Here is a 12,785-nt window from a genome sequence, read left to right as displayed (position 1 = left end):
TTCGAAATATAGATTCATAGTGTCTTAACTTTTTCATGTCACATTATATCATGAATATTTTCCCTTTCATTAAAAATTCTTAATAATATTTTCCGGGGCGCCTGGGTGGCTCAGTTGGTTAAGTGTCTGACTTTGGCTTAGGTCATGATCTCACGGTGTGTGGGTTCGAGCCCTGCGCTGGGCTCTGTGCTGACAGCTAGCTCAGAGCCTGGAGCCTGTTTCAGATTCTGTGTCTCCCTCTCTCTGACCCTCCCCTGCTCACGCTGTCTCTCTCTCTCTCTCAGAAATAAATACAACATTAAAAAACTTAAAAAATATTTTCTGAGGTTGCAACTTACGGTGGTAGCATTATTTTGAAAAAAATTATATCTTAAGAGATTTCTAATTTAGGTTATAAAAAATAATTTTAGTCCCTAAAAATCAATCTACATCAGTGATCATTTCCATAGGATAAATTATTTGAAGTAGAATTTTGGGTTACAAAGAACCTAAAGTCTTTTTAAGACTATTGAAATATACCAGCAAACTGTTACACAGAAAGGGTACACTTCTTAAGATAAATAGGCCCCTCCCCCCGCCTCCAACTCTCCTACATGAAGTTAGGACAGACTGCTCTCACTTTCTCCTAGAAACTGCCTAACTTAACTTATGTACTTTAATTTCCTAGAACTAAGCTGAAGAGTGGTAATAAAGTTAATTAAACAGGAGGCAAATGAATATTTAAGAACCAGCATTTATGAAAGCAATTTTACGCAAATCTGTGTTTTAATACAGTTAATCTTTGTTCTTTACTTATCCCCCAAAATTATTGAAAACCTACTATGTGCCAGGCATTTTGCAATATGCTGTTGATAAAAAGTGAAAAGATACAGTCCCTGATCTACGAAGGATCACAAATTAATAGGAGTAACAGACTTCTGAAATTAGAGTGAAAAGGTAAGTGCCTATAAAAGATGTAGCTGTAAGTCTCAGTGGGGGCCTGGGAGGGGAGGTAGCGAGCTGTCTGGGTTGGTAAAGAGGTAATGTATAAGCAGCATTTCGGAGGACGAGCAGGATTGTCAGGTGTAAGGGCAAGAGAATGGCAACGGGGGCACTCTAGGCGGAAGGAGCCGCCCATGGACAGGAACCAGGGCAAAGCATCACGCTGTTAAAAACTCTAGGAATGCTTTGAAAGAATTTAAGCAGGGAAATGACCTGATCATATTCTTGCTCCGGAAACATCTGCAAAACGGTTGATGGATGATATTTTTGCAGAGCTGGGGTGCACAGAGCCACGTTGCAAGACAAGATGGAGGGAGACCACTTACAGGGCAAGAAATTTCAATGGCTTAAACCTGTGGTTCCCAAACATCAGAGTGTATCAGAATCACCTGTATGACCTGTCATGAAACAGAGCTCATCAGGCTCCATTCCCAGACTTTCTGATTCCGTAGGTATGGAATGGAGCCCAAGAATGTACATTTCTAACAAGTTCTCAGATGGCTTAACGTGACTTCTAGGTTTTTGATTTAAGCAACTGGGTAGATCCTGGTGCAATGAAACAAAAGTCGGAAAGAATGAAGCAAGTGCTTCCACAGCCAGCAATCTCTCTTCTTGTTCCATGCTGATCTTCTAATTCTCCGAGGTTTGCAGGCTACCTGCTGGCTGTCTCTCCACACAAGCATCCCTTTCCTGTGAGCAGCATCTCTGTCAGATTATGATAGACCCCAATGGACTAAGGTGTCATTGATTATGGAAATGAGAATTTGATGTTCCCCTAGGGTGAGACATTTCTATTTAATCGTCCTCCTGAAACCACACCTCAGCTCAATGCACTGACTCCAGTAGCAATTTCAGGTACCATCACAGGCAATCAGCAGGGTTCATTCCTGCATGGTGGGGGCTTTTTGATATCCTTCCGTGAACAAATTCTTGCCCTGACAATGCATACAGGAAGGTCTATATAAATGACAGATGCCACTTATGATTTTTGTTCTCTGGACTCTGCCCCAGCTGGGGTGGATCCCAAATAGGTATGACTTATCTTTGCCAAGGAAAAACAATAGTGACTTTTAAAGATATCTATGCTTAATTATAGTCTAATAACCTTCTGCCTTGAATAGCTGGCTCTCATTATATGATCAGGCAGTGAACATAAAATCTTCTCCGAATCAAATTATGTGAATGTGTGTATATACATACACAGGCACACTTACACTCCTTAGGAAAAGTTACTTCATTCCATTTTATTTTATTTATTTTAATTTTTTGACGTTTATTTTTCAGAGAGAGAGAGAGAGAGAGACAGAATCTGAAGCAAGCTCCAGGCTCTGAGCTGTCAGCACAGAGCCTGACACAGGCCTTGAACTCAGGAGCTGTGAGATCGTGACCTGAGCCGAAGTTGGACACTTAACCCACTAAGCCACCCAGGCACCCCTACTTCATCCCATTTTATATCAGATTCTTCACCTGTACAGCTAGGATTATAAATTACCTTATTGGATGTTGGGTGGCTTAAATGAAATAAATGTTTATAAAGCATCATCTACTCCACTGTCCTGCATAATAAATATTCTCTTCTCTCCTTTTGTTTTCTCCTTGATGACTTGTTAGCTTGCCACTCTGGTGGGAAGTGACCAAACTCCAAACATCTTTGAAAGGCACCACTGTTTGGAATGGGTGAACTCACAGACCGGGGTGACATTGTATTGATTAGGGATTACCCAATGAGCCGACTGCAGACTGCCACAGGTCATTATGCAAATACCATCAGTAGATGCTGAAGACTATTTTAATGTTAAGGGTTGCTTCTTTTAAATGAGATTTTCTTAGGCTTCCTGCTCTACTACTTCCCTCATTCCTACTCTGATCATAGAAGTTATTGCATACTTGATTTAATGTGGTCATTTGCTTATGGCCTGAGGAAATTCGACCCTTTTTTCTACAGCAGGGAAAAAACAGGATTAAGGAAAACCGAGAGTTGAGAGCACGCCATATTCTGGACTTCACTTTCTCAGGTGTCAATTCTGTGGGTTCTCACTGGTATCATAGCTTGTTTCAATACCAGCCATATTCACACTCGGGGAGTTTTATCCTGGCTCCCATGAAGATCTGGTCAGTAGATATTTGTAAGATCTCATCTAAAACTGTAATGGCTACTTATTGAGTATTTACTGCATGGGAACGCTGCAAAATCTATCTCCTACCTATATCCATATACACACTCATTCCCATATTTATAGTCATTATCCACATCACCTCAGGCATTTTAAAAAAAAATTTTTTTTTTAATGTTTTATTTATTTCTAGGAGAGAGAGAGAGACAGCGTGAGCAGGGGAGGGTCAGAGAGAGAGGGAGTCACAGACTGAAACAGGCTCCAGGCTCTGAGCTGGCAGTCAGCACAGAGCCCGACGCGGGGCTCGAACCCACGAACTGCGAGATCATGACCTAAGCGAAAGTCGGATGCTTAACCGACTAAGCCACCCAGGCGCCCCTCACCTCAGGCATTTTTATAAAAGTCTTAGAAGGAGAGATATAGAACGTGCCTTAATTATTTCTTATCATGAATACTAATAAAACTATTTGTTTTCCAACCTTGGAAAGGCAGAATCTGATAGATTCTGTCTTCCAACCTTGTTTTCCAGACTCTGATGGATTAGATTTCCCATACTTTGTAGAGTTCCCCACATAACAAAATTATACTGGATGGGAAATCTTTTTCAGGAAATTGGATTATTTCTAAATTCATTTTATTGCTGCCCCTGCTGTGCCCCCACACACTCCCCTGACTCAGTTAAAGGGTATATGACAATATCTGGTGACTATTAAAATATATGTCCGGAGGGAATCTCAGACAAATATTGTGTAGGGGGAAAAAAATCCAAGTTGAAATCATTTGTAAGACAATTTAGTAAGTACTGCTTCACTTTAATGATGAACAATTTGACGTGGCACTATGATCAGGGTCGGTTTCTGTACTTCCTGGAAAATCCCAAAAGAAACTCTTGCTTTTAAAGCTGATGCTTCCATTGCTTAGTTTATTTTATCAAGTATGTTCATCTGTGGTAAGTTTAGTAAGTTTCACCTGTAGGCGAGGGCTCAGGGCAGCATGCTCTTTACTCACCTATGAATCTTATGATCCTTCGGAGTAAAGGGTTCAGGTAACAGCATTCTCCGGTCAGGATTGTTTTCTCCTGGGCAATTAGAGATTCTCTGGTTGACTTTATGAAATACATGGATATCTCACCAATAAAAATCTGGAGAAAGAATGTTTAAGAAATGTCAAGTTGGAGAGCTGGCTGATAAAAGAGACCAGTTGCTTTAAAACACAAAAACTTCTGAAGCTCCAAATGTTAAAAGATGTTAGGCTGCAAGGATGGAGAGTTAAATCGTAATTTGTATTTAGTTCTTCAAAAGAATGAGAGATGGAAATACTTGTAATTTCAGCTAGGTTTCAGGCTGTATTATTAAACTTTAAGGTCATAAAAACATAAATTGAAATGATAAATTGCAATAGAAACTATGGTAAGGCTCACTCACACTGGGACTGAGTTTTTTCATGTTTATTTATTTATTTTGAGAGAGAGAGAGAGAGAACAAACAAACAAGCAGGGGACGGGCAGAGAGAGGGAGAGAGAGAATCCCAGGCAGTTTCCTCACTGTCATCTCACAAACTATGAGACCATGACCTGAGCTGAAATCAAGCACCTGACGCTCAATCGACTGAACCACCCAGGTGCCTCTGGGATTGATTTTTTGAAATGAATATGTGAGTTGCAATGACAAGAAATGACTGGAACAGCCCTATGTCCCCAAAAAGACATTATAAGCACACATAACAGTAAATTATTACTTTGTTATATGGCAACATATTATTCACCTGATAAATCTTTATTTGAACATATTGGACTGAGCTGTAGTTCTCTCACTATGAACTAGTTGACAGTCTCTTCTTTATAATTGGTACTTCTCTCTCTTGTTATCTTCAACTAATACATATATATTACTATATAAATCACAATGTCTTTGTGTAGACTGTAAACTCTCTGAGGAAAGGGACCACAGCTTATGTTTCTTGATTATACTTATAGTATTCAGCACAGTGTATTCCTATTTAAAATAAGGAACGGAGTGGGTGGTGACTGGGTGGCTCAGTTGGTTAAGTGTCTGACTCTTGATTTCAGCTCAGGTCATGATCTCATGGTTGTGAGACTGAGCCCTCCATCAGGTTCTGTGCTGGGTGTGGAGCCTGCTTGGGGCTCTCTCTCCCTCTCCTTCTGTCCCTCTCCAACTCATGTTTGCTCTTTCTCTCTCTTTCTCAAAAAAAAAAAAAAAACAAACAAACCCCACAAAAAACAAAAAAGGAACTAGCATGAGGCAAGTTGTCACCAACTCTGCCACAAGTGAAGACTGAGAAGCATCAATGAAGAATAAAAAGTTACTAATTACTATCATCTATTGAAAACTATGTGTCAGGCACTTCACCATCATATTTTTCATGCTCATAAGATCCCTAGTTTAAGTATTATTACCCTTACTTTACTGGGGAAGATAGAACGTTCAGGACCCTTCAGAGCATACAATTGGCATGTGGGGTACTGGGATTGGTATCCAGGATAACTAAGTTCCAAAGTCCACACTTTCCACCACATCACACACCATTTTTATTTTCCTAATTCCAATTGCAACATTTCCTCATAAGAATGTGATCCTATAGATGTTTTTCTTTGCTATGTACATGCTTATGGTGTCAGATAAACTTAATCAATATGTTAAGAATTCCCATTCCTTATGTTCCTCTGGTCATTATGGAATAGATGGATAAAGATGACAATATCTTTATGAATGGCACAGGGATGTGGAAATTAAACTATAGAACTGTAAAAGTGGAATTATTTACAGATATTTTCCTTTTTTTAATTTTTATGAGCAAAGACACTGAAAGTCTCAGGGCTTGGCCACACATAGTGTTGGAGGCAGCACTAAAATGGCCTTTACACATAATTCCGTGCTCAAGTGTTGTCCTGATTATACAAATGTAATGCCTGAGGCACAGAGGGAGTAAATACTTGTCTAAGGTCAGAGCCAGTAGGTCACAAACCCCACTTCTGAAGCCTGGAAGACGTGGCTCCAGGGTCTTCATCTGAACCACTCTCCACTTTTACTAAGTAGTCACTCAATACAAACAGTTGTTGAATCTGTGTTTAGTATTGAGAACATAGGAAACAAAACAAGTGCAATATGTGTTAAATACCGAAAAACTCAGATGCTATTAAAGTACGAGACAGAACGGTGTTGTGGATATAGCAGTAGAGGCAAGCCAGGAGGGTGGGAAATTGGCAGGAGTAGACAGTACTTGGGGTCAGCCGGGCACACCGCGGCGTGCATCGCTGTGGCAGGTGCTGTCGGAGCATGGTTGTTCAGAGTTAAAAATATTTTGCACCTAATGTCCCTTCGAATTAACAACGAGGTGATGTTCTGCCACATACAAATATTTGGATAGCTTCGAGAACTCAGCCCTCCTTTTCTAGTAAGACCTATCTCTGCTAAAATAAGGTGCCAAAGGGTTTTGTTTGTCCTTACTGTACGTGATGGCACCATATTGGTTTTTTCTTTTTTATCTTCGTGAACAGATGGGGATAGATTCATGCATGCTTGGATACATGAAACAGTATTTCCTTGAGGGAGTTTTCTCTGATTCCACAGACTAGCTCAGGCCTTCTTGTACATGAATTCCTTACCTTGCATTTCTCTTTTCTATTTCTTATCAGAAACAGTTACATATTATTGTTGTTCTTTGTTATGGGATGTCCTGTCCTATTCTTGGTTATTATCCCCTCCCCACGCCACTCCTAGGCCTAGCCAAGTGTAAGGTACATAGTAGTTATTCAGTGCTGAATGAAGCAGATCAGATTTATGAAGGTCTTTTGGGATACAGGTTTAATGAGGTAGAGCATAAAGAACAAAAAATGATTTCTATTATTTATCCTTCCAGACCCAGTGAAAATGTCACTACCCTCCCCAAAGCCTTTACCAGATCCCCCTGGAAAAAGAGAGACCCTGTCTCGTCACTGCCCCCACAACACGTTATATAGATCTCTATGCTGACATCTACCCAATTAACTGCAACCATTGTTTATGTGTCCCTCTTCATTTGGCTGTGATATCCTTATGGGAAGGACTTTTGCCATTCCTTGTATGGTGCTTAGAACAAGGTCTGGTATATATAGTAGGCTCAATTAATATTTGTTGAATAAATAAAAGATTGAATCTTTAGAGGACCTACTTACAGATAGAATCTGACCTCTGACCTTAATTTCTCTGAAGATGAAGACTGTAGGAAACTGACAATATGGACTGGGAAACACACGATTCTTGGTGTATTGCTTAGAGAATAAATAAAACTGTGGACTAAGAAATACAAAGTGAATTATGTCTTCTAAACTAAGTTCATCATATCCTCATTTCGCATTCAACAGTTTTGGAGAGGGAGCACCCGCTCTGCCAGGAATTGTTTTAGCATTGGAGGCATAGCTGTGAACAGATGTCTAGAGAGAGAGAGACAGAGAGAGACAGAGAGAGAGAGAGAGTCTGTGTGTGTAGGGAGGGCACAAAAACTGAATAAATACATCATGTAATGTCATTAAAGGACATGTGATTACAAAGTAAATGAGGGAAATGGGGTGGGGGGGTGATAAACACATGAGGATAAATATGAAAAGAAATGAGCATGGCTTGCCTAAGCCATTTCAGAAGCCCCAAACACTCTTACTCTATAGGAAAGAGATGTGTACATTCTATAAATTCTCCACTTAGTGAAGCTTTCTGCTACTCACACAACAGGGAAAAGCAAAGCAAAAAAAAAAAAAAAGTGTGAAAATATCTACACACAACCTATTCTTGTTAAAAAATACCCACGTGCATACCCATATACCCACACAAAAATCTCAACAAAAGCAATCCAACTCATGCCAGACCAAACAGAACTTATCATGCAAAAGGGTATGGGGCTCAAATAAACCCATAACTAAATCCTAAGACTCTCATGTCAAAGTTAATAATCAGTACAAGGTTTGCTATTACTGGCCAACAATATTCAAATTCCAACTGAGGTATGAAGCATAAAAGAAAAAAAGTCAGAGCAAGGATATCTACTAGCTTATATATCTAGTTGTCCACATAATGCTTGGAATATATTAAGTGATAATACATGTTCACATAAGGAAGAAAGGAAGACAGTGAGGGTGGAAGGGGGTCATTTTGTAACTAAAATAGGAAGATATTTCTCGTTGTTAGTTAAGACTGTGATGGACAGAAAGGTTGCTGAAGAAACAATCCAGTTCTCAGCCTCCAGTGAGTGGAAGCCTGCATTTTACTGACCACACGTTGGGTGCTATTCATCCATTAATTGGGTCGTGTAGTCTCATATAGGGCCTGATTATGCTTGGAGAGAGGGAGAGAGCGAGAGGGAGAAAGAATTCTGCTTGATAAGGGAAGGGGTCTCTCTTCTTTCCTGCCAGGCCTCCAGCCCACAGTGAGTGCCATTTTGTACACTCTGGCAGATTTAGGACTCTGGTTTTGGCAATGGCTGGGTTCCCCCATCTGTGTCTTTGCCACAGACACTCTGCCTCTATCTACCCCTCTGTTCAGAGAGTAAATGGGACATGTGGGACTCACCATGTGTTTGTCCCTGGCTGCCCTATTACGGTCTTTCTGATTGTTGGCTAACAAACATTGTATCAATCACAGTAAATGAGAACACCCTCTGGTGAGAAATGACCAAGGCCAAACTCTAGATCTGGCAAGGAATGAGCTGCACATGAATTCCATTGGTGCATTTCTTATCCCCCAGCTCCGCAGGCTACAATCCCACATGACATAAGACATTTAGATAACAGTAAATACACTTTAAGTAATGAGGGTAACTGTTCTAACTTGATAAAGTTGTATTTCAGATATAAAAACCCAAATGGCAAAGAAATAAACAAATAATCCTGAAATGTGGTGCATCAGTTGGGTGTATTATCTTTTAGACTTCGTTTGTTCACAGTGTTTCACAGGAGATCTGGTAAGTGATAAATAAGGAATATAAATGCAAAATATCTGGGGACAGTTTTATAAAATATAAAAAGTTTGCAGGAAAAAGTCACTGGAAGATGTATTACAATCTCATATTGCAAGGGGGCTTCACTGCATGTTATAGGTGGTTGTCACTAAAAAGGGAATCTAGAATTCCTGGAATATATGTTTTGGGTTCACACATATGTTAGTTGTAGCTCTGGTACTTGGCAAGATCAAAGCCATTGGTGTTTCCTGAATGTGGGCTGTAGAGTTGAAATCCAAGCTCTCTCCATTCTTGATGTGTGATTTGGGGCAGATAATTGAACCTTTATGAGCCCCAGTTTTTCTTTTTTCTTTATTCATGATTTTGAATATGAGGATAATAGCTGTATCAGAAAATAGTTGTGAGTATTCAAAAAAATGTATGTCAAAGCATCTATAGGTACTCAAAGAATGTTTGTTGTCTTTACTTCCTGATCTATCTAAGGCAAGAATGTTGAGATTGATTAAAAAAATAATCGTTGTCTCTTGGGGCATCTGGGTGGCTCAGTTGCTTAAGTGTCCAACTTTGGCTCCAGTCATGATCTCATAGTTTGTGAGCTTAAGCCCTGTGCCTGGCTCTGTGTTGACAGCTTGGAGCCCGGAGCCTGCTTCGGATTCTGTGTCTTCCTCTCTCTCTCTGGCTCATCCCTGCTTGCACTCTCTCTCTCTCTCTCTCAAAAATAAATCAACATTAACAAAAATTTAAAAAGTTATTGTCTCTAGTCCTGGAGTAAGGCAACATGGTATGACTCTAGCTCTGCTCTGCCCCTGACCCGGTATTTGATCTTGAACCAGTCGCTTGACCTCTCTGGGCCTCAGTTTCTCATCTGTTGGACAAGAAGACCTTTTTCAGCTCCAACATCTTTGCCTTTATGATGGGAACTGACAAGAGAGGGCTCATCTAGGGGAACTGAAATCATATAATTGGGCTTCAATCTCAATTCAACTGGTTAAACTCTCCACTTCTAAAATCCTATGGGACTCTGCTCTCACCAAGTAATCTACCCTTAAGCAAAATGTATGCAACCTACTCTAGAGTCATCATGTTGCCCAAGATCTCTGTCACCTGGGTTCCTGAAGGACAGTAGAAGCTGGTGGCCCCCTCTCTGGGATTTCTGTATCGGACAGACACTCTGACGAAGAAGAGGGTTCTTTGCACACTTCCCAATATTAGGGTCTAAATAGCTTCAAGACTTTCACTCTCAGGGATTTTTAAGATGCTTCCAACATTCTCCGGAGGGCGTCTATAGTCATGAGAATTTCCAAGAAAGGCAGACATGCTTTCACAGTAGACTGTTTAGTGACCCAGGAAATTTAAAATGCACAGATTGTACTGCCCGTCCTGACTGCCAATGCCTTTACATTCTGCTCTAATCCTCCCCAACAAGGCCATCGACAACCCAGATCTGCGTAGGCGTCCTGGTCCTTTCAATTGCTGAGTTCTGGTTGGTTCAAGAGCTCTAGCTTTCTGCTTTCTTACATCCAAGTGTAAGTAAGAAATTCAGCTCTAGACACTTCTTATGCCTTTTAATGATCACGGCTTCAATAGAATTAAGGTCACTTGCATAACAGCATTTTGAAAATTGTTCATCAACTGGGATAATAAGTGTTTGTGGATTGGAGCCTCCTTACTGGTCTTAATCCAGGGGACACACCTACCCAACTACCCATTCACAAGGCAGGCTTCAGTTGACACTTGTTATAAAATACCATGTTATGTTATATGACATATGTTATAGCATACCGCAGTGGTATGCTATCTTTCTAAAGCACAGTAGTCTCTTATGCCTTTTTTCCTGGACAGTAGAAACAAGAGAAATTGGAATTTATACTGGGTTAGGTAAAATACTGCTCTCAATAAAGTAAAATGCATTGTGATAACTAACCACATTGACCAGCATGTATTTTTAGGCAAATAGCCTTTTCAAGAAGCAAATTATCAAAGCTCCTCAACACAATCATCACCAGTCGTTGGAAGGGGCATCTCAAAGATAGTAAGCAAGTCACTCGATGGATGATATCAGGGGAAGAAACAATCTGTTAAAGAATTTAGAGCACTCACGTGCAGCATATACAGAAGATGGGGAAATGAATTTCTTTTCCTTCGAAAAAATCCACAACAATTAATCGAAAAAATCCACAACTATAAACCATTCCCGGAAAAAAATGTAATTGTAAAGACTAAGTACATTAGTTTCAGTGATAATAAAATGAAGTACTCGTGATAAAAAAACAAACAAAAAGGAAGTCACGTTATAATATACAAAAGGGAAAAAGACGTGAATTATAAAGTGTTAAAAGGGGCTTCAACAGAGGAGATTGTTCAGTCTGGAAGAGGCAGATTATGAGGCACTGCAAGGTCCCACAATGTCTCTTTTGCTTCAGCAGCTGCGTCCCATGCCAGCCAGCCAACAGACTTGCCTTTAGTGAGAGCCCACTCTGTTCCACACTGTGCTTTGGGCTTTTATATTCACTCCAAGAGCTTAGAGTCCGGAAACCTCCCAAATGAAGATTCACAATTTCCTCCAAATTGTGCCTTTCTATCAAGTTGTGTTTGCCTCTTCTTTTCCTAGGAAATTCTAGATGAATCTTATATATGTGTGAGTGCACACTTGCATGCAAACGGCGAGCTGTTTCCATTCTCTTGGGCTAGGCGTCAAGTGTTCTGTTGCTTCAATACTAAACACTCCCCTGTCACTTTGTTGGGATGCCAAGGAAAGGGTTTAATAGCCATTTTCTCATGCCTTGTGGTACTGCAGCTGAGGTAAAATAAAAGTAAATCAGATTCTCCACTGAGTTAAATCCTCTTATCCAAACAGGCTCTCTGCCCTTGACTCTGAGAGTACACATTTATTTAGGAGGCCGGAGGCAGTAGTCACCCAGGGTTGGATACCAGTTAGAATGCACCGTGCAGATCTCTTGGAAGTGTGGGCTACACTTTGGGCTAACCAGTTCTGGACATAATAAATCGCCCAAGCTCTAACCTTTCCTGAAGATCTGAGCCAACAGCGGCCTGTCCCTGTACAAATTATCCCATGCGGCCTCCCTTCAATATGATGCTGATCTCTTCTGACAGCAGAGCACAAAAGGACAAATAGGAAATGACAGGTCAAACACTCAGCAGAGTCTTTTCCCTTGTGCCTTTCTTGTGTGCCCCTGTGGTCGTGAGCGGGTTTGTTAATGCCCAACCACACAGACACACAGCAGTGTAAGGTGCTAGGTTTTTCTAAGGCGAATGTGCTTCAGAATGCACAGAAAACCAAGGACAAGTCCAGGTTGAGCTACTTTTTTGAAAATTGCCACACAAGCCACCCCAGGCGGGGGGACTTGCCGTCTGTCTGCTCTAGTGAAAACAGGAAGTGGATTTAAGGAGGAATAAACAACAACAAACTCTACACAATTCTGTGAAACACCTGACCGGGCACAGAGTATAAAACCAAACTCCAGAAAGAAAGCTGACATTTGGGGATTGGGAATCTGACATGTGGAGCTTTCCAATCAGAATGCTTGTTTTGTTTGTTTGTTTGTTTCCAGCTTTCATGGAATATTAGATCTAGAAAAATTTTGGAGATCATTAGCCTATTCCCTCCTTTTATTTACAGATGAGAAATTCAACCCATAGAGGGAACATGGTGTATCAGAGGTCACACAATTTTTTAAAATGTTTTATTTATTTCTGTGTGTGTGTGTGTGTGTGTGTGTG

General features: G+C 40.5%; 1 protein-coding gene across 1 annotated transcript in view; it reads right to left on the bottom strand.

Moving 5' to 3' along the window:
- Positions 1-12,785, bottom strand: part of PLPPR1 (phospholipid phosphatase related 1) — a 257,394-nt gene that overhangs the window by 20,852 nt on the left and 223,757 nt on the right. The window contains exon 4 of the mRNA XM_077752261.1: positions 4,104-4,236. Within this exon, the coding sequence (XP_077608387.1) occupies positions 4,104-4,236 (133 nt within the window). The remainder of the gene's footprint in view (positions 1-4,103; positions 4,237-12,785) is intronic.

This window comes from Crocuta crocuta, unplaced genomic scaffold (assembly GCF_008692635.1).
Source record: "Crocuta crocuta isolate KB4526 unplaced genomic scaffold, BGI_CrCroc_1.0 scaffold211, whole genome shotgun sequence".
Taxonomy (NCBI): Eukaryota; Metazoa; Chordata; class Mammalia; order Carnivora; family Hyaenidae; genus Crocuta; species Crocuta crocuta.
The sequence above is the reverse complement of the archived record's forward strand: the minus strand, read 5'-3'. Positions and strand labels throughout refer to the sequence as shown.